This window comes from Malurus melanocephalus, unplaced genomic scaffold (assembly GCF_030028575.1).
Source record: "Malurus melanocephalus ecotype Western Australia unplaced genomic scaffold, MMel_1.1 scaffold_563, whole genome shotgun sequence".
Classification (NCBI taxonomy): domain Eukaryota; kingdom Metazoa; phylum Chordata; class Aves; order Passeriformes; family Maluridae; genus Malurus; species Malurus melanocephalus.
This window is the reverse complement of record NW_026623795.1, coordinates 324812-347776: the sequence shown is the minus strand read 5'-3', so window position 1 is coordinate 347776 and position 22965 is coordinate 324812. Positions and strand designations below refer to the sequence as shown.

Genomic DNA, 22965 nt, shown 5'->3' with positions numbered 1-22965 from the left:
GCAATTAATGGTTAATATTTGTAATATTATGACTTTTCTACTAAAGAACTGCTAGTTCTCTTTGAGAAAAGGATGAGCTTTCATTAAAAAAAATTCACCACAGATGTTCCAAGTCATCCTATTTCCTGCCTAACTAGAAGTATTTCCATAACATCACAAACAAACTGTTTAGAGAAGGATCCTTACTTGCTCTAARTGTACAAGCAGTACACTATCATGACAAGTAGCAGCAAAAATAAACTTAACCAGGAGTTGAACACAGGACCCCAGGTTATTAATGCCCTTGCTACAACTACTGGACATGAGTAAAGATGATACCAATGAAAGGTTCATAAATAGCAACTGTAAAAAAACATCATGTCCAGATACAACTCAGGTTATTTAAGGTGAGTTATTTCCACATTTGAGTATCTGGACAGCTAAATTGAATGGGATTTTTTTAACATTATTTAAAGATGTGAGTTACACTGTCAATACATGCATTTTTCAGAAGATCAAATGCTATTTTCTTCTCCCTGTAGGATACAGAACAGAAACAATACTCCATGACCTAAAAAGGTAATGGGGAAGAGCCCTATTGGTGCACATGGTTAGAAAGGTGCTAACAACTTTTTTAGTTGTTAACAGTAACAACGTTAAACTTGCTATTGTTTAACTGTAAAAATATTTTTCCAGCTAGCCAGCTTGACAGTGCAGCCTTCACAGAATTTTCTTCTAGAAGACAAGCCAGGAGGGATAGCATCTGCTTGCAAATAATTTTCCAGGTAAGTTCGGTTTTGGCATGACATTAAGTGAAACAGTCAAGAGCTGTTTAAAACACCACAAATTCCCTAAAGACATCAAATCCATCACTTTTGGACCCAGGTTATTCCTATGCATTGCAATACTGAGAGATTATAATTTCTTTAAATAACAAAAACCACAGAGATGCTCCTTCACTACATGACACTAAATTAATAGCAAATCTCTATAAACATAAATCACCACTTCTTGCCATTCATGGCAATGAGAATGGTCCCATATTACTTAACATACAATGGAATTACTGGAGATTTAAAAACTCTATTCACCACACAGAGTTTTCCATGACAGCAAAGAAAGAAGGGTAACACAACATAGTGAGACAATGTGCTGCAAATATTCAAAATGTTGCATTCTACCAGTGAAATTTCATTGTATTTTCCTCAAAAAAAAAGCTAGTGCTGTATGTTTTAGAAAGTTCAGATTAGAAGGGCTGAATAAATCATAATACTTCATCTGCTTGAATGCTGCAAGCCATTTCTACTATGGTAACAGATTCATTTGCACAAACTGAAAAACTGGAAGTAGCAGCTTTAGAAGTCTAAGCCTGGTTTTACCACACTGGAAATCCCCTGAAGTAATTTTAAAGATATTCAAGTTTTCAAGTTTAAGTGTAGCTGCCTGTCATTTTCAAACCCTAACCTACTTCACAGCAATAGAACTTGCAGCCAGACCCTTTTCACCTATTACACATGTCAAGTGGGAAAAAACACACTCTAAGAATACGCAGTAGTATTATTAGAGACTAMTTGTTATGTCTTTTATATTTACTCTCCAATTAACTTATCTTCTGTGAAGTTGAGCTYGAACCAACAATTCTATTTATTTCATATTGACAAATACTTAAGGCATCCTTCACATATAATTAATCTCTTTAGTGAAGGAATAACAAAATCCAACATCACTTGCTGCAGTGGAGTAGAATGCAAGTTGCCATGCATCTGCTTTTCAGCAAAGCAGCCCATTTCAATTAATTTACATACTTTATTAAATATAAGCACAGGTTAAGTGTTAACATCACATATAAGCTACTCTGGTTTCACTTTTGGCCTGTTGGGTTGGGAGATTTCTTTTGTTGTTTGGGGAGGGGGGATGGGTTTGGGAGATCATTTCTGTGATCTCCCAAATGCTACATCATTTTGAAAATACTAGTGCTATCTTCATTTTATAGCTACTGTAAAACACATCCATTGGGTGAGACCTATAGAGCACAAACTGTACTTGGAAACCCCAAAATACAGAGCCATGACATTTGAAAATAAGAATCTACATTTAGTTACCTACATGCCTACTGAAGCTATGACCTATTAAGACTGAAATCAGGCACATCAGGCAGGTCATTTAGTACCCAGTCTTGAATAGATTAAGTCAGGAGCAGAATCTCATTGACTTAAACAGGAACATGATTAAATTCAAAATCCCCCATGATGAATGGTTTCCAACTATTCAACTTGTTTTGCTCAGAACAGATAAGCTGGTTTACTTCTGAACTATTTTTCCCTTGGTGGGTGACACAAATATTTAACATACTTGTCCTGTATGAAATTCCTCCAGCAGACTTCTAGATTTAGAATACTTAATAGGATTCAGCGTGTTAGGTATCTTTCTATGGTGCGGTATTAACTKTAGTGTCACACATGAACCAGTACTTTACTTATGCTTCAGGGGGATGGAAAAAAAAGCCCCATGAACTGTTAAGCAACTGATGACACCTCAGGCTTTCAAAATCCCTTTTTTAAGAGCACTGCTTTGCAATGCACAGAAGTAATTTTATAGTTCATAATGTGATCCGAAAAACAATTCTGGCCAGAAGTCATTGAAAAAGCATGTCAGCTGCTCAAATGTTTGCTTGTTATTAGCAAGGAAGTTTTTAAACTGATATTGCTGAAAAGACACGTTTAGTAAGCAATGAAGTCACCAGCCAGACAAGCACACCAAGTACGGTTTGCTCAAGGAAAGGAAAAGCATCAAGAAGGGCTGGATGAAAACATTTTGAGACAAAACAGTATAAAAGCCTTGACAAATTCTGAACAAAAAGCACAAGAGTTTTGACCTCCATTTTCAAAACTAGTTTCTTGTCTTGACTTTTATCTTTACACAAGAGAAAACATAAGCAACTCAAAATTACTATTCTGAATCACTCAAAATAATGTCCTTCACAGTTTATACAGAACTGATGATCTACACAGAGATGATAATTTACTCTGTCACACCACTGATGCATGAAGAACATAAGAGCACTTTTGTCACTCGTAAAAATCCTAAATGGTTCAATAAAGGATGCAAATACAGTATTTCATCACTGAAAGACAGAGGTTCCCATTCTTCTCTGTCATATTCATGCAATTCTGAAGYGTTTAGACTTTTGCAGCTACTTGCTACAAGTAATTTTTATAAGTCACAGGATGGGTAAATAAACTATTTCCTGAAGGTTTCAGGATTTTGTTTTGCTGAAGAGGRCACTCATTATATACAGCTAACAATGCAGGTGTACTATACTTCCAGTTAGTGAGAAAAATGACACTTTGATGTTTGTCTGCATTCAAGGAGAGTGAAGAAATTTCTGTATATCATGACCTTGAAGCAGTGTAAAGCCCACAGTCTTGGAAGTTAAATACAAGGCAACCAGCTGAAAGACCTTAAAAGACACTTTTAATATACAGTAAATTTCACCTGGATTTATTCCATTCCTAGAGGAAAAAAAWCTGATTTTATTTGGTTCTCCTGAATAGACTGCATGCTTATGCTGTAACATACCTGAATTACTTGACACTTCCACATGGATGAGATGCAAGTAGTGCAAACACATCCAGCCCAAGGATCCATTTAACGCTAGGTGCTATGACTAACCCAGAGTAATGTAACACCAGTATAAACAGCTATATATCCACCCATGCTCCATACTGTGAAGAAACTGTATCAGGCTGCTGCAAAGTACCCTCAAGTGAGAATGAAAACCAAAGAACAAGTTCCATCCTCTTCCTCCCAACAGCGTTCACAATCTAACTTCACAAAATTACTGCACTGAAATTGCCAGGCAGGACATGGCAACAGAAGAATCCAACCTGAACTGTGCTCTAGATTGAACTTCACATTTCAACAATTGCAATAAGTATCTCAAGCATGTTCTACAGTCCTAAAGATAGTTGATCTACGCTATGATCAAAGGAAACAAAGAATGAAATCTATGAAAATGCTTATTAGAGGGGCAATCTATGTCAAAACTGGAACTAAATGTTTACATAACATACATGTTCATGCTCCTACATGGACTCTGAAACTCCATTTTGGAATTACCCTTTCCGTTATTTGTTGACACACTCCCTCCTTATTGTGCCTACTGCTTATGTGACCTTGGAAAGAAGCCACATGTCATTTTAATTAAATTAAAGCACTTCAAGAAAACAATCATATTGGTGCTGCCAAACTAAATATGGCTCCTCTTGGCATTTAACAACAACAAAAAAAACCTTTTATGCTTGTGATACACACTGTCATTACCTGATGTACTATTGCTGAGTTTTATGAACCTGAAATAATCACTAACAAGCTTCGATGCATTCTGCTRTTTCAAAAACCGCAGTATTATCCATACATACTTGCATTCTCCACTACAGAGTATGACCTGGTTTTCAGATGCCCTACTTTTTTGGTATACTCAGCTCTAGCTAAGCACTGGTCAGCTTTCTGCTAACATACTGACTTTCTACAAGACACAGGGACAGCAAARCAGAAGGGGGAAAGCAGGCAAAAACCTCTCTAAGCTTCAATGCTGTACCATTAGCCTGTACATACTGTATACAATGAAAACACACAGAAGGTCTATTCAGCACTTCGTATTTAATGAAGTGCTGCTTAACTCGAACACAGGGCTTGCAATCTATTTTACATGTTGTATTTCACAGACACATCCTTCAGGCAGGTTTTGCTTTCACATTCACTCAAATGAAATAAAACAAAGATGTATTAAAAAACTGATAAAATTCTCTTGATAAATGYCCTGACATTTATTTTTCAAAATTACATCAATTTCAGTAGCACTTAATGAACATTTTGGAAGACTGAACATTATCTCCCCTTGCCTTCTCTTTTAGGAATTYTGGTCCTGGAATATGTATTATGTAGAAATGTCACACTATTTATATAGTTATATGCACAAAGACATCYTTTACATAAGACTTTTTGGAATCAAGGTATTTAAATCCTAGTTTGAAGCCAATGCGAGCAACCTGCAAACAGAAGYCTATGTTGTATAGTTTGACAGTTGGTCTGTATGATGTTCATGAATGAATTTATCACCCTGAAAGAATTCCARAGCTAGATTTACTTTGGCAAGGATGAGAAATGAAAAGGCAAATGGTTTAAGCTGCTCTGTGAAAAACAGGACAGTAAGGAAATCTGACTGGTAGCACTGAACTCCAAAAAAATAAAAGCAGAAAGGGTGTTATTCAAGTGAGAGAGGAAATTCCTGAGTGAAGAGCTTTCGCAAAACTAGCAATGCAAGAAAATTACAAACAGTGCAGTGGAGAAAAATACTTACGTAACATGTAAGATGCTCTTGCTGTCTCTAGAAGTCACATAGCTCAGCTCAAACAACAACTTCCAACCCACACCCCCAAAATGACACATTTATGTCCTGGAATAAAGCTCACCTTCCATAATCTTACTTTATGTACTTTGCCTGACACTGAAGATGAAAATCAGGGCAGATGTAGCTTAGAATTTTGTGATTTTTGTTTGTTGTGTTCTGTGAATGCATGGGTATATGAATGAAACACACACACACTTGTCTTCAATGTCTCAAACCTTTGTACCTTTTAGATTTGTCTCAAAACAAGAGGCACAAAAGTTTGCTTGTTCCACTTGCAAATAAGATGTATTTAGCACAACATCTATGGTAACAGATATCTGAGTATTCAAACATATCCCACAGACAGCAAGCCACATTATGACAGCCTRTATTCATTTCACTTACCTCCCTGCTTCCCCCCTTGCACCCAGTCATGATACAGTAAACACAATGCTCCCAGCAGATAATCATTAAAATGATTAGATAAATATTTAATAGCACAGATATCCTGGTACTATTTTAGGACTTCTGCAAGGAAAGAGTAAATCCCAATTTGCATTTTGTAAACAGAATAACCATCTTCCAAACAAGCAGCTCAGTAGAGACTTAGAGTATGAAACTACTTTGCTCAAAAGTCAGAATTCTGTCTGAAATTCAAAAACTTTCATGCCCAGTACAGTTCTTATTTGCTAAAAATAAGATGCTGTTGAAGTAAACAAKATATTCACTCAATGCATGCTCTAATCATCATAGTAAAAATACACAAACCTGTATGAAATATAACAGTGCTTTTCTTGTAGCCAGAAGGTAGACGAATGTTTCGAAGCAACCCCTTTGCTGTCAGCCTTATGCGCATGTTGGATAAGGAAAATTTCGGGGACCATAACATGTCTTCAGTGCAATTGGAAGACAAACAAGCAAGAAACAGCCTCCATGTACTGTCACATACTATGTTTTTAAATCCCTACTGGCAGAAGAGAGCAATTCTTGCTAAAGAAAACAGGCTYGAAGAAATAATCAAGTCTCCGTTCCTCTGCTGTTACTCCTTATGCACAGACAAGCAAAAAATCAGTAAAAGCAAATATCCACAACGTAAATGCTGCTGGCAGCTTCTTCTCACCAGATGTTCTGAAAACAAAGCCCGTCCTCAGAATAAAACCGACTTAGTGATTTGGAAAACCAGCAGCCTCTGAATTTCATCACAGTATCGATGCTCAATCTGCTATGGGACTCCGTGGGCTGGGAACTGGAAAAGGAGAAATGGGAGGAGGAGGATGAGGAGGGAGGAGGAGGAAGTGGGTGGTCTCACCAGCTGCATATATCATCCGGCAATGTCACAGTCCATGCAATTTTTCTTTGGAGACTGAAAGGAACATTATTTGAATATTCCTGGAGGCAAATTTTAGCTTTGCTCTCCAGAATTCTTTTCAGGGCACACTTTTAAAAACTGTTTCTTTCAATCAAATATTATGTCAACATTTAAAGCGTTAACAAATCCAAAGACACATCTATTCTCAAAGAACAATTCAGTATTTGAGAGCTGCTTAAGGGAAATTCTGCTTAGCTTGGCAGCTCAACACTGCAGATGCTTCCATTTATCATCAGAGGAGAAGGACTTAGGCACAAATTCATATTAAAACAGTTCCCTGCCAGCTGGGTTTTGAAGGCACYCAAACACTGAAGCAGATAAGTAGTGTTGGAGGAATTCTTAGAAAACAGATATTGTTCCCATATTTGATCAGTCCTCAAATAGAAAGTTTCTTCTTACTCAAAAGAAGTTTCTTCTTACTCTTACTAATGAGCTCAAAAGTTTTGCATATGCTTTGCTTAAGTCCACTGTCATTAGGAAAAATTAAACTAAAAATGAATCGAGAAAATAAAGGAGAAAATGTTTTACAKATTAGAAAATGTCCCATTTTTCACCTGTGACCATTACTAGAAATACATGCAATGGCCACCTTCCAGTGCAAAATGAAATATTTCACTACTCTGCCTGAGGTCAGCAGCTGCTTTGACAGGCAGCCACTGGAGCAGGGACCACCCAAGTACTCTCAGCCAAAGCTGAAGGCAAGAAGACAGTGGCTGCTCATAGTTCTTTGGGGTTCTTTGAAGAGCTGCCCTCCACAGACTTTGTAGCTCTTTAGAGACAACAAAATTAGGTACTTTTCAATTGATTCTTCACTTCTACACTTTTAGCAAACCACAGCCAATGTTCTCTAACATCTGTACTTTTGAACAGTTTTTMCAGTTCCACAAACAATGAACCCAGCTTACTCTGAAGCTGGTATAAGCCAAATCAAACTATCACACTGGCAGCTCTCATTCCAGAGGTGCATTACCTATCCTCTCTTTATCTTCACAAATCTAATTTTTATATTTTAATAGCATGTCTTATTGCTCAAGATGCGTAACATTTTAAATTCATAGCGCTTATTTACCATACCAGCTAGAACTAAAAATAGCATGTTTTTGCTGTATCCGGGTATCTCTAACATCACACAGAGCCCGGTGCAGCGACAGTRAAGCAGATGCTCACTGTATGTAGAGGAAAAGAGCTGCAGCCCGGCACCAAGGCAGTCAGACCATCAAGCCRACCTCCACAGCAAACTGTGTGACAATCCCCCTAAATGTTTTCAAAGCAGGTATCAAAATATTTATTTCCCAGCACACTGATGAAACACCAATGCTGTAGTAATATAATACATCTTCAGTCCACATAAACCCATTCAAAATAAGTACAAAGACAGTAAATTAGGTTTTTTGTTTGGTTCCCAGGGCAGCCTCTGCACACAGCAGGGCATGCATGTCATTACTGCTATAAAACCTCATCTATTCCTTCTAGTCTGAAGAGTTTTGGCACTAGCAATGTGTGTTCATCTATCTTTCCAACAGCCTGCAGTTCCAGACTCTTTCCTAATCCAATACTATTATCAAAGACATTGCCCCCTGTCAGGGCTGCATTATTACGCTTGAAAACCACACTGAGCAGTAAACCAGAAGGCTTGTTACAGCACAGTACAGTAGACTTGTGTATTCTGCATAGCACATCTCATCAAATATTAGACCATTATTGTCAAATCCTTTCTTAATTAAGGCATTTTGAGATTCTGAATGGGCTTACAGCTAGTCTTCAAACATCATCTAGCACCCAGCCACATCAGGTTTTACCCTTTTGCCAGGGCACCCACAACAATTCCCTTTTATTTCCCTCCTGTCCCCATATTTCTCCAAGGGGGAACGGCCCTATATAGTAAATATTCTCTCACCTTCCCAATTTGATGCTCTCACGAAGGTGGAAACAGTCCAATCAGACAAAAAAAAMCCCACAAACCAACACCCAAATAACAACCCAAAACCTCTCCCCTCCTTGCAATGGTGCTTAAGAGAGAGGTAAAGAACTCCTCGTTACATGTAAAACCAGAGAAGACAGAACACCCAGCTGAAACCTGACTTCCTTCCTAGGACTAAGAGCTAGAACAAAGAACCTCTACAGGGCAAATATGATGTAATGAGGCAGTTTGGAAACTGCGGAAGGAATGAATCACCATACAAAGTATGACCTGATAMAAGCTCTATATGGACATCAAAATCCTCACAGGAAAGACCAAAACTCCTCTTACAGAGATACACAAATAATACTTTTACTGCCTCTTCTTTGCCGTTGCTTGCATGGAAATAGGCCATGCAGAAACAGATCCATCATCAAACTATTTGTAAACTTCTGATTTGRCAAAAATACCTTTCTAGCCTCTAGAGTTTTAATTGTTTAACTTCAGAAAGCTGAAACTAGTCTGCATTATTCAAAAGCAGACCTGACAGCACTAATGAAAAGCAATGAATGCACGTCTCATCTAGTGTCATCTAGTACCCAATGCTCAGAATGCTCTGCCAGCAGCCAGCAAGACGACCTGCCCATCCCAGTCTGAATAGCTCCCAGGAGAGMCTTAACTTGCAGAGAGGTTCCTCCAGTATAATCTTTCGTGAGCTCAGTGTCACACCACAGTACATTCCAGTGTGGTGGCTGTGCATGTGCTAGCATGGCTTCCTTGGCTCAGGAAAACAACACCTTCCACTTTTGTTTGTACTCCCACAATAGCCATCTAGTGCCTGGTGCTGGCAGAGTACAAAGACAGAGAGTAATCTGTCAGATCTTAACACAGCATGCCAGGGACATGCACTGTCTACATTTCCTGAATAACATGAGGATCACAGAGAGGTCTTTTTTCTTTCTTGACATTAGAGAAGGGTGACAGAAAAGAGCACCAGAAAAAAGCAGAATAAAATAGGAAGTGATATACAAAGGACAAAAGGACAGACAGATTTTATTTACTAGCACTGTGTTGCTGGCTTCCCTCAGACCCCAAGGGCAGAACTAGTGCCCAACATGAACAAAGGGGCTCTATCCTGTTATGACCACGTAATTCAGTCTGGGTTGCTAAATGCATCAGTACCTGATGACATCACCAGATTGATGGAGGGGACAGATCTATTTTAACCCCAACATATTTAGTATATCTGCCACTCCCTGGGAATATTAGTAACACAACAAAAAAAGAGCAAAGTGTGCTGGCATCTATCTGCAGGCTCTCAATTCAGCCTCATGAGGCCAAATCCAYGGTGTTTATGTTTCTGTTGTCCCAATCACTAAGAGTGCCATTGGAACACATTTAAGTGTCTCACTGCAAAAAAGCCAAAATCACGAGCTGGATATTTGGTACAATGAAGCCCATGTAAGGACACTTGGCTCCATATCACAAGACAGCAAGAGCAGTGCAGAGCAGATGGGTTTTACTGGCATGCTTTACTTCAGGAAGAACTGAAGGGTGATTGCTTATGCAAAGAGAGATGCAAGAAGCAGGAACCTACTAAGAGCCAAAGGGTCATTTGTGTCCTCATTTTTATTTCTGGAAAATGATTGCCTCCACTCCACTTTCCTACAATCACCTTGGTCTAGGCAGTGCTGCAGTTTGAAAAGCTAATCCTCCTGTAGGCAACATAATACCTGCTGCCACACTGAATGCAAACTGCAGCTTCAAGACTAATCTAAAACTCAGATCCTCTCCTGAAGAAAAAAGAAGACATCTTCCCTCCGCAGAGCAGGAGCTAAAATCCTAAATAATTTATATTTCTTCTTTCTCTACACAGAAGCTTTTAGTCATTATAAATTCAGCAGCCTGTCAAACTGAAGGTGATGCTGCACTGGATTCCCAGGCAAACTGGTACAGGAATCAGGCTGATCTGTGTCTGCCTCATGCAACAGTGGTATTTACATTATCTGCACTCTTTTAGAAATTAGGAAGCCATAAAAYACTGCAAGAATAATTTCATTTTTAACTTCTGACTTAAGCGAAGTGCATTTGCAGGATGTTCCTTTCAAAATGGCATTTTTGTTTGACTACCTCAGTCAAAATACTACAGAGCTGCTACTGTACAACARTGTACAACGTCACCAGCATTTGGGTAATACACCCTAAAATATGAAGTTTCAATAATCCAGACAGATGTGACAAAAACTCTCAACCACCTCTTTACTATGGACTTCTGCCGTTCAGAAACAGGGTAGGTGTGCGCTTAAGTTATTGTGAGCTCAAGCCTCAAGGAACAGAAGAAAAATATATGCTTAAACTAGGGCCATACATTATGGAGCTACTAATTATTTATTCACACAATACTGATTTATATTTACTGTTCAAGTGTATTGCATCTGCAGCCTCACAACAGTACCCAGAGAGCTTCTAATAAAGAGCAACATTGCAAGTAAGGTCAATTCAGGCAAGTATATGTCCTAAGACGTGCTAATGGTTTATCTGGAGAGCACAAAACACATTCAAGGTAACTCACTGTCTTTTGCTTACCTCTGTGGGCTTTGTATGCCCCCCATTACCCCATGCATGCAGACAAAAAAAGCAGATGTACAAGTTGCTTAACCATCTTTGACACAAGACCATGAGTCTCATGCGTCTGAGACCGTTCAATGATCCACCTAATCCCAAYAGGGGATTCTTCCCCCCAACAGGGTCCAATGAACTCCAGCTCCCAACACGGGAATGTTCTTTATCACTTGCACTGAGCTGGTGCAATCTGTAGCTATCCCTTTCAGCTGCCCTCTCTACTCACACAGAAGCTGGCCTATCCAATATTTAGACAAGTGTGAGAAAACCGAAGCTCTGTGCTGCTCTCCTGTGTGGCTTGTTATTGTGAAAGATCAAACTAAATACCAGGGAAGAGAACCACAGACATTCCTCCCCACAGCAGAATAAACACCACAGAAATAAACTACAAATATTCCTGCTGTAGAAAGCTTGCATACTTCTGCGTCACCAGGAGAAGGGCTATGTGCAGTTGGAGAGCAAGTTTCTCACAGAAGTTYGGAACTAAGTAATAATAAACATCTCTGAAATATCTAACCTATAACTTTCTAACCAGAAAACAGGTTCTTAGTTAAAAGCATTTAACAGAAGAAACAGACCTTGAAAACCATTTTGGTTTTGCTACAAAAGGCCTTAATGAATGGTCGTCTGTCACTACAGGAAAACTGATGGAACCCACACCAAGTCCTCATTGCTGGGATTTTAAAATTAATCCAAACAGATTTGCAGTCCACTGATTTGAGAAATTGTCCGCAGAATACTACTACCACTTGAATTAGATGGCCCATATGTTACTCCAGAACAAGCCTTGAGGTTTTGGAATTCATTGTTTTTCGTAAAAATATATGTTGAAGGCACAGGGAACAGTGCCTATTGATAGCATGAAACCACAGACCACCTCTTCAAATGGTTAATTTTCAGAAGATCAAGTTTTAGAAGAACACTAGGAACATGAATGCAAACACCCCAACAGACTAACCTAACAGCTGAAGGGACCAATGTGGAATACATTAATACTGTGCTGTCATGTATCTCCGTTTTTTGGCATCCTGYTGTCTATTCTAACAAACCTACTACATCAGGAAAACAACGTTTGTCTAAAAATAAAAGCAAACAAATGAAAAAAACCCACTCAAAACAGATTAGTTTAGGGTCACATTCTCTGAACATCAGAACCAGCCATTTCACTTTAAAGACTTCTGGAGCATTATAGTTCTCACCTAAGAAATTAAATCCTTAGATCCAGCTGTTTTACTATACTTTATTTAGTAACAGTGGAAAAATCTGGCCAAGAAGGTAAATAGCTATTGTCTTTCAAAGATTATTTCAAGTTTATAGATGTTCCCTGAGATCTTCAAAATAAAAAAATCATTGTATAGCTCCAATGAATACATTTATTAAGAAACTCCACATACGTTTAGATTAATTCTGCATTTCTTTATGTAGAAATGGCTGAACAAATGCCAGCTCTCATAGCTGGTTCACATGCAGTAGCTACACTACTTCGTAGCTTTGCTGTCTGTTTATAAGAGCATTAACCTGAAGGTATTCTAAGGCTAGATCACGAGACAATTGAGTCATTCAGATAGTCCTCATAGTTCACATAGATGAAAAAAAAAATCTAAAAAAAGACTACAGCCAGCTTTTTATTGCATCTAGAAAGGCAACAAAATAGTCCAAMCACAGAAAAATACCTGCAATAAGGTTTAAGCCTGATCTCTTTGTTGCTTTTCATGGATAAAGGGAAAATACTATTTACATTGTTCAACTCCCAGAATTTCCAGTGTGTATAACATTAACTACATTACATGAATACAAATCTAATCTTGTTCCTGCGTCACCCCAGAGCATATGAAACTGTTCCAAGTTTTTCTGCAGGATTTCCTGGCCTTTCTTTCRGAGTTAGGTACAGAGACAGAAAAACTGATGAACTTAACTTATTTACAACTGCTGAAGCTCTTAACACCAAAGACTGAGAATCCAGTCTACCCAACACGTTTATATTGATTCCCAGTTAGAGCTAGTCAGAGGTCTTATTTCTGCAATGTAGAAGACCTCTTGGCTGCCAGGGCATATATATTCACATATGTATCAAGACCTTTTCAAGTCTCCAGACAAYACCACTGCCCAAAGAGTTTCTTCTACACATGCAAAAATGTTTATAAGCAAATGCACATCACCCTCCAATAAATAACAAACCCTGACAGATCTTCTGATCAGATACAAAAGGAGAAACAGAGCCTTAAGTCACTTGAGCAGATATCCCTCATCAGCTGGGCTTATCTGCCATRCATTGTTATGAATGCCAAATACCTMGCTCTTTAGTTGACTGTCTATAGTATTCTGTAATGTGCATCAGCTCTCAGAACATCTTCCCAGTTTTTAAAGAAAATACACATTTTGACACAGTACAATATATAATTTAAAAATATTCAGTCTTTTTTGTTGTTGTTAAAGCACGATCAGAATGTGGTGTACTTAAATCCTTGTTCTTCAGACATGGGAAGTGCAAGTATTTTGAGGGTAACCTACCAAAGAACTGACAACACAAAAACTGTTTCCTCTGAGTTTCAACAGGGATGACTAAGAGCATGAAAGAAAGGGGTGTAAACTGAATTTTAAAGTATACCTCCAACTTCTGTCTGAATCAGAGTATACGCTCCATCGCAGTACTACACAACTCACAATGTTCACATTTAATAACACTCTACAGGTGTATCCAGCAGTTGTCCTGGCAACAGTCAAATGCTGCACACAAAAGCCCAACCTGTTATCCATAACACAACAGATTACTTTTAGGGTCATGGAACAACAGAATAAGCCAAATATTCACATGCTTTTTTCCCAAAATGATTGCTTTTACTTTGGAACTGCCAAACAGGATATTTGCTTTTGCTTGGCTTACGTACTTTCAGAGATTACTGGGTTGCAACTTTTCCTTAATGTTTGGTCAATAACAGAGACCTGAGATGTGAATACCCACTGCATCCACACACACTGCACTTTAATATACTACAGGGATTAGACAGAGGCTGAAGGAAAAGAAAGGCCTGAAGAAAAAAGGAAACAGCTCTAACTTTATGCATTTTTAGAGGCCATTTTGCACCTAGTTCAAAATTCCATCTCATAAGAGACAAAATTTTTATTAGTAGTTACATTAAGACATGACAGTAAGAGCACATGAACATTCTTACTTGAAATTAGCAAGTTAATTAGTACTATATAAAACATATTATTCCCAAGAAGTTAATTCTACCTTAGCTTTAAAGCCAGTGCTGAAGAAATGCACCACAGAAATTTCAGAATTTATTTGATGCACTGAACACCCATGAAAATTGCAGAATTCAGAAGACGAAGCCTTGTGAATATTTTAACACAAAGAAGAAATGAACCGCTGCAAACAGGCAAGTCTCCTGTTTTACAGGCACACTAAGACTATGGTGTGGCTTGCTTTGTCAAGCAGATTCTGGCCATGCATCACTGCCGCAAATAAATGGAAAATGGAGAAACAGCACCAACAATAAAGGAACAGACACCATATCTAGAAAAGCCTGCTGTTTTATCATCCTTGAAGAAATGTGAAAAGCAGCATGAATAAATGGGCTAGATACTTAGTTAATACCTTAACATTGTAATTAGTTATCAAGAGTCCTGCTCCAACAGATTAGTCATGGGCACAGGGGCAGGAAATAGAACTGGGGCTGGAACTCCTCACTGGAGCAGGCTAAAAACTGTAGACTTAACTGTGGCACTGAAATAAAAGAACAAAAGCTTTATAGTAACTGCAGTCACTAGAACAAAGCTTCACTATAATATCAAAGCCAAAAGAAAAAAATAAAACAATGATAGTAGGCCTCATTCTACATGGTACTGGCTGGCATTATTTCAGCTCATTTCAAAAAAGATCATTTGTCTTTTCTTAAAATGTGGGACATTGTACTGCAGAATATCCAAGGAGTCACAAAGTATTTTTATTCTGTAAGCGCTATCTGCAACTGTAAGGATGGAAAAAAACTTCTAAAATACTCCACCAGAAAGCTCTGCATTCATAAGTGGGAAATCATACTAACGCTCTGTACAAATTAGAAATGCAATAAGTTGAATGCCTAATAACTCCAATTTTGGAAACTGACTCAGCACAGTAAAGCAGTCCGGGTTTGTTAAGGCAAACACTGAAATACAGCCATTTTACTGGCAAAAGTATGAGTAAAGAGCATTTACTAAAGAATTGCTAAATATTACAGCCAATTTGGAATTTATGGCTGTGCTTTTAAGGCGTCAAATCCAACACTTCAAAACTATGTAGCTACATGCTTTATTAGATCAGAAAAGATGAATCATAAGCAAAGTTCTATTAAACCAGTAAAAAGGAGGTAAGACAACTTTTGTGCATGGAGAGAATGTGCACTCTCAACTTAGGGGGAAATAAAGGTATATTTTGAGACCACAGTAAGCAAGCACAAGAGAAATTTACTTTTCTATTTTCTAGTCCAGAAATGGATTTTATTACTTATTGGGAGTTTTCTAAATTGAGCTGATCAAGATATTATGTTGTGAGCTGAATCATCCTCTTCATCCTTCTACCATGTTATGCTACATGCTTAGACTATGTTTGAGCACTTGAAACTCAGTGTCAGGCTTTACCTAAACTAACATTAGTTCAGCCAAGTATCTATAAAAGCAACAAACAGAACAAGCACTTGGTGCAAAGTCTGAACAGAAGCTATCAAAATACTCTGCCACAATTAGTATGTAGACATTTGACACCCAAGCAAGTAAAAGACAAAAGCATTAAATTCATATTATGACTACAGAAAATTTAAAAAATACTGCCACAGTACCAGAATTACAGGTCCGAACTGATTTGTTCAGTAATTCCAGACTCAAATTTACAACATCTGCTTGGCTACAGCACCTCTTTTAGAAAAACATCTGCTATTCACTCAGGGGACACAGGGCTTTCCAGTGATCCTCAGTATCTTTCAGAAAGGGCTTTTCAATGAGTAATTAATTACAAGTAGCTTTTAATTCAACAAATACACACTGATGCTCAGGAAACTAATGTAGGCTGCCAACTCTCTTGAAAAGACCTGGAAATTGCTGCAAGTAGAAGCATCAACTGAAGACTTTTCAGTCTCTTGGCAGACAGAAATTAGCACCAGGTGTCCTGACTGGCGCAAACACCAAAAACAAACGCAATATGAAGTCCTTAAAACTCTGCCAGATTTTCAAACGCCATCTGCCACTTAATCAGCTGCAATTTCTCCCTCTGCCATAAGAGCAGAGACACACATCAACATGCTCAGATAATTTCAACTTCTTACACAAACATAGTCTGCAGCTCATGCCAACAGGTTATCTACAGTTATCACAAAAGAAAGATTCTGCAGGATTCTTCTAATTGTTTGGGTGTTTTTTAAAGCTGCAACATGAGTTCATTCATTACTTACTTTGGCTAAACAGCAAAAACTATACCCAAGTTTCATTTCCACACTTTTTTTTTTTTTTTWAAACAGTTTAAACCTCATGAAGTTTCACTAGAAACAGTGTAACAGATAGAACCGATTGCATAGTCCAAGACTTGAGTAGCCAGAACACAAGAAGTAGACAAAACCCAGGAATATGGGCTTTTTTCCATATTCCTTGAAACTAGAGTCGTGATAGTTTACAGGATTATCCATTCCTTATCTGCTCTTCCTAGAAAAGAACCCTAATACAATATATAAACCTAATTTGAGTTGCACCACAGAAACTACAAATATGCATTCAGAAAACTCACCAGGACCCAAAGAAGATAGGCTTTGGCATACATTTCTTCCAGGAGTACCTTCGGAAAGGAAACAAACAAAAAAAAATTATACTTCAAGCCAGTAAGGGGCAGTAGAACTGCCTTTCTTTAAGATTCTTTCCACATAAGCTCCTCAAACTTTGCAATTTCAGTTTCTTTCTTGTGATGGCTGATGGCAGGTTCTACAGCAAGATTTAGCATTTTAAGAAACTACTCGGAAAATGCAGGATGCATTAAAAATTACAATTATTCCATTACAATTACTAGATTTCATTTAAGTCAGGTAGCACTGTTTTCCTTTATTCATTCATAGAGGACCACAGATAATAAAAAACCATAATCCATACTGGGATTATAGCAATTTTCTTCCTCCCGTATGCTACAGTTATTTTATTTGCATAGATGAGAAATAAATTAACAACATTCTCAAATGTGCTAACAATCAAGTTAAGTATAAATTAAAGCACTGAGAAAGTTATTCCACCCTTACTGTACTAGATAAAAGTTATGTGAAAATTGACCTATGAACCTTATTATTTTGAAAGATATTGAATGAAAGCAATCTTTCAGACTGCTGGATGTAAGTGCAAAAGTCATGTGCAGAAGATCATAAAAGGTATTTTGAAAACACCTTTCTGCATGCTTTAGGAATAGTGTGTGACCCTATAGCATGGGTTCCATCATGAAAAAAGCTGCTTTTTACTGCCACTATACTTGTTTCCCCCGCCTCAGTTTTGCAAATACAGACTTGCTCCCAAGGGGAAAACTGGGTCTCACAAAGCTTGTCCAAAGGTTCATATCTATTTTTTCATTCACTCTGGCAGAAAAGACTAATTTTAATTCAAAGTTAGATTTAAAAAAAGTCTGATACAGAAGCATAAAGTGGAGTAAATACCCTCAACAGCCAGAGGTGATCAGCATGTTCTTGCTTAAATTAAACACAAACTTGGCAAAATCTAGTCTACACTGTGTCTTCAGAGCACACACCCTTCTGATGACAGAACATCATTTAACAGACATAATCCAGATTTTTTAGTCCATATGGGATACAAGTTTCCAGCATATGGTAGACAATGAATGTCCTTAAAGCAAATACATAAGGAACTCAACTTTGTAAAGCCAGTCTCCAATAATGGTGAACTGCAAAACAAATGAGACAGCTACCTCAATTATTCTGAAATCATGAATAGTTGCTCTTTCTCAAGACAGAGAGATTCAAGACAAAGTGAAAAAAATTAATTACCCAACAGCTGATTACCTCTAGTCTCACTGACTTTCCTTGTTAAGTGCAGTGGCCCAGATGATTTTGGTGTGCACTGGTTCAGTGAAGCAGTCCTGGTCTTGGGTCCTAAAAGCAAAAGCTTAGATGAACTTGAAAGCAGAACTATGTCAGCAATTAAAGATATATCTTACATATTTACAGTTAAGTACAAAATACACAAATCTGCTCAAGCACAAAAAGAGAAACCTTCTAGAACATTTAAACTTAGCCTTGCTTAACCAAAACGCATCTTGGAAGAAATAAAAGGATAGTTTTAAAAAGCTTCCAAGGAGAAAACATTAGTAAAGACTTCATTTAAGCACTAAGATTGAGTTACTTCAGTCTCAAACAGCAGCAAATACAATACAGCTAAGGAAACACTGGCTCAAAGAGACCTCCAGAGGCCAGAATCCAGACTCCCACTCAGAGCAGGGTTACCACTAAGACAAGATCAGTTGACTTTTGTCAAGATGAGCCTTGCAAATCTCCAGGAAGGACAGCTCTATGGCAGCACTGGGCAAGGACGCATCTCCCACTCTACAATGTGAAAACATTTCTGAGTGCCACATCATCTGGTGCTACTGAGAAGAGTTTGGCACCATGACCTTTATAGCTGTTTTTTACAAGTTATTCACTACTGAAGCTCAACTCCCCCAACCCCCTCCTCACCAAGCCTCCAATGGATCTTTCCAGTTTCAAAATAACGCTCTTGGTCTGGGAAGGACACAAAACACAATACAGTAGTCCAGCTAACACTGATCTGAAGGGGAATACCAGCTTCCTTTGGCCACACTGCTCCTGCAGGTGCTGAAGGCACACTTGCAGGTCACTTAAGATGATGAGGTATGCATAGTTGTGCCGCATTTGTTGGACCCCAACAGAATGCATCAGCTTGTCAGAAAGCCACATCATTTGCATTTCTTTCTAAGTGATTAAGAGTTTGTGGCAAATTCTGTTTCTTTTCACTGTTTACTCTTTTAAAACACTTTAAGACATTTGGCAGGCATATTTTATTTATTCTCAATCATGTCAGATATCAGCTTAAAATTWAAGTCTAAAGCAGGAGTACTGTATTTAATTAGATTTATCCAATTACAATAACTAGTTCACCACAAAGATGGTCACAAACAAGCTGATTACAGCTAGGACTTAGGAAAGAGACACAGAAAGCTTATTTATCTGCTCCCATTATGTCTTTAATTTTGGTCGGAGAATGAGCTGCCAACAAGTGTTTTTGGCTTGAGTGGAAAAAGCGCTGTTGGCCAATCAAAAGGGTCCTAGCTCAAACAGAAATAGGAACCTGAACAATATTTAATACAAAGCCAGGAATTACATTTAATGTTTCTTTTAGAAAAAGATGACATAACCCAATTAATTGTCATCTCTATTAAAGCTTCCAATTCAGCCTAATAGAAGAATATTAAGAAATAAGCAGCATAAAAAGCTAAATTTCTGTGACTCTTCCCTTGGAAAGATGGAACAATGTCATTGATCTACAGAAGATGATACATCTAATAATACCCAATTCAAAAATATATCCCCATCCCCCAARGCCCTTTCTGTCCTGAAAGGGATGAAGATAATACAAAGTCTGCATGAGGACAAGAACAACCATACACTCAAGAAAAATTCAAGGTATGTTTACTTTGCAGATTACCAGCAGTGCCATGGTCTGTGCCTGAATAAAAAAAAAAAAAAAAAAAAAAACCAAACAAAAAAACAGCTCTTCTTAAAATCATGTAAACCCCATGCTATGATACCTGCCACGTATGAAGGCACATTTAGTCCCTGTACCATGCAAACCTGAACCATACCACAGTGCGGACCTCTTCATTTCCCTGAAATACTCCCATCAATTACAACAATAGAAACAACATTTCAGCCTTCCTATAAAGTCTTAGAACACCTGAAGCACCTAAGATTTGATTTTATCTCCTCGTGTACAAACAGACTCATATACCTTTAGGAGTCGACCTCAACGAGTGTAATCTAGGTCTCGGTAATGCCTTCAAAGGGACAGATCCTGAAGTACCATTCTGGCAGGCTGGTTTTGAAGGCCATTCTCCATTCCTGATGACTGGGGCACTTGCAGCTGCAAAACAGATTCACAAAGAATTTGTTCAAGGCATATACAGTTTAGGGAGCACTAAATCACAAGCCAAGTCTGTTTTACTAGAGACCAAAGGACCTTGAAAGATGTTTGAGTTAATGGTCACAATAAAAACTTTTCCTTGAAAAACAAACACCTGACATTTTCAGCAAACAATTTCGGTTTTCCAGAAAAAATACAAAAATATTCCTAAAGTAAGTACAGATTGAGTAGACTTTGGTTTGGRCACCAAAAAATTATGCTTACTAATACGCTAAAGAGTAAGAAATTCACATGTCATTTACCACAGACAAGCAAAAATTAAGTCACTGTGGAATTGATTGTCACAGTGCTGTTTTTCTCTCTAGTCACTATAAAAAAAATGGGGAGGGAGCGGGAAGTTTTTGTCATATATTACCAGATTTTCCTCACATTAGTATTTTAATGAGACTGGCCTTTTTTAAAGGCAATGTGAACTACAGGTCTAATATTGATCGTCAAGGGATGGAACATATAATCTTGAGATTATTTTAGTGTCTTTAAATAGATTAGCATAAACCATGTAAGTTAACTACTTTTTGGCCACTAGGTATTTTCAACTACAGAAAGAGGGTTTCCCTACAAGAAACACATGCAACTGAAACYATCCTCTTCTTTTTTTTWWAAAAAAAAGTAAGTTGGAGCCTCTCTAAATGCACAAAAGCTAAAAATTTGCWAAAGAATCTATACAYGACAAACAATTTGCATAACACATCATAACACAGTCATTCTGTGGGAATCTGACCCTGATCAACATCAGATAATTAAAACCAATTTGTTTTAGTGAAGCATGAGGCATGAAGCAGTTCTTAACTTCTTCTGTAAATCACTAAATTAGGGATGTTTGCTCAGAGTTCACAGYAAGCAGCTAACAACTGCCCACAAACTAGCATGCTACTTCCTTCTAAATCAGCAGCACACCACAGAAGTAACGCCTTGGGTAAGTGAGCAGCCTTCTGATGCAGGACTAGTTAGGTCACTGTTTTGTCTTAATAAAAGCTCTGGATTCAGCCAACCAGGCTGTGTGCAGGATAAAAAAAAAAAAAAAAAACAAAAACAAAACCAAAAAAAAACAAACAAAAGACCCCCCAACAAAGCCCCACAGATTTACAGAATTTGATCACTTTAGGATTCAAAGCTGTTTATTCACAGAATTCAGAGCGGCTACTGTGATCCTGAATAAAGAAGGACAGATATGAACTGACCTCAGCCCAGTAAAGATCAGAAGAGTTTTAAAACTGAACTTGATTAAAAAAATTGTAATGAAGTACTGACTGTACAAAAATGCMGATCCTGGTCAACTGCTAGGATCAGCTTTCTAACTTCTGAAAGACTATTTACTTTATATGCAATTAAAATTTGCATTCTTGTTCTTAACCTCTGAATTCAAACATTTTGGTATGTTCAGAGGATAGTATTTTCAACTCAGTGTTAAAACTGAGATTACTGTTTAAAAAATCTGGTTGTCAATGYTCAAACTGCTTCCATGCAAAATATGCTTTTAGTAGCAACAGCATCTTAAACCCCATGATTTCTGAACTTCACAAATAAGAAGTCATTTTAGAGAAAAGAATCATAAAGTTCAAATGCTCATTAGATGAAAAAACAAATCCCTAATGCTGCCACATGGAACTACCAATCCAAGGACATCCCATAACAAAGGGCTRAGCTGACACAGCAGGAGAAATGCTCTCGTCATTTTTTTTCTCTGTTAACACAAGACAAACTCCAAACAAGCCAAGCACCTTTTTGATTTAATATTGTTGACAGAATCACAATAGTTTGTCACAAATTTCATGACAGCACAAGCCCCCCATTTTGATCTTTGTGTGTCCCACTAATCTAATAAAAACACTTGGTTTACAAATTTTTTACTCAYATGATTACATAGTAGACTAAATGCAAGAATAAAAAGCAAGAACAGCACTGTACTTAGTATTAGAGTACAAAGAAAATTCYTTAGTTCTTTCCAATTTGATTTAAAGTCATAACAATTTCACTAACATATGAATTAAACATAATCCAAAGTCATTATACTGACAAAACCTTACTATTAGACATAAATCATTCTAATCAAGTRTAAAAAATTGTCTAAAGAAAAATAATCTCCAAGAAAATTAGCAGATCAAAACATTGCATATATTTACCAAACCCCACAAAACAAAATACATGCTTTAAAATAGAAATAAAAAGGAATACAACCTACTTCTTTTCCCAGTAAACGTGGCTAACAAAGGAACAATACAAAAGCTGTACGACCCCACTACAAGCAATGTCAGTAAGGTAATATCATAGTGGCTTCCTGAATCAGTCGGTGGTGTTAGTGTAGAATTGATGAAAATAATAGGAGAAAAATTAGTTTCTGTGCAACTGCGGAGTCCTCCTGGTATAGTCATTTAAAAAAGATCTAAGCAAGCTGAAAGTCTACGAGACTGCAGCCATGTTCAACCTCTCATATTGCTCTTGCTTGGTCCTCGTGAATCGGAGTGGAAAAAATTGTAAGCTTGATGGCAGTGGACAAAACAGATTACAGCAGCCAGCAAATCA

General features: G+C 37.7%; 1 protein-coding gene across 6 annotated transcripts in view; it reads right to left on the bottom strand.

The window, feature by feature from the left end:
• The window catches only part of MTUS1 (microtubule associated scaffold protein 1), a 119841-nt gene that overhangs the window by 45751 nt on the left and 51125 nt on the right, over positions 1-22965 (bottom strand). For 4 of the 6 annotated variants that reach the window (XM_057382291.1, XM_057382293.1, XM_057382290.1 and 1 more), the window contains 3 exons: positions 20251-20382; positions 18288-18377; positions 17021-17068 (listed from right to left, as the gene is read on the bottom strand). The exons of 1 other annotated variant lie outside the window; for it this stretch is intronic. In XM_057382291.1, coding sequence (XP_057238274.1) covers positions 17021-17068; positions 18288-18377; positions 20251-20382 — 270 coding nt within the window. Of the gene's footprint in view, positions 1-6139; positions 6590-17020; positions 17069-18287; positions 18378-20250; positions 20383-22965 lie in introns of those variants that run through there. One more of the 6 variants, XM_057382296.1, reaches the window with a different exon arrangement.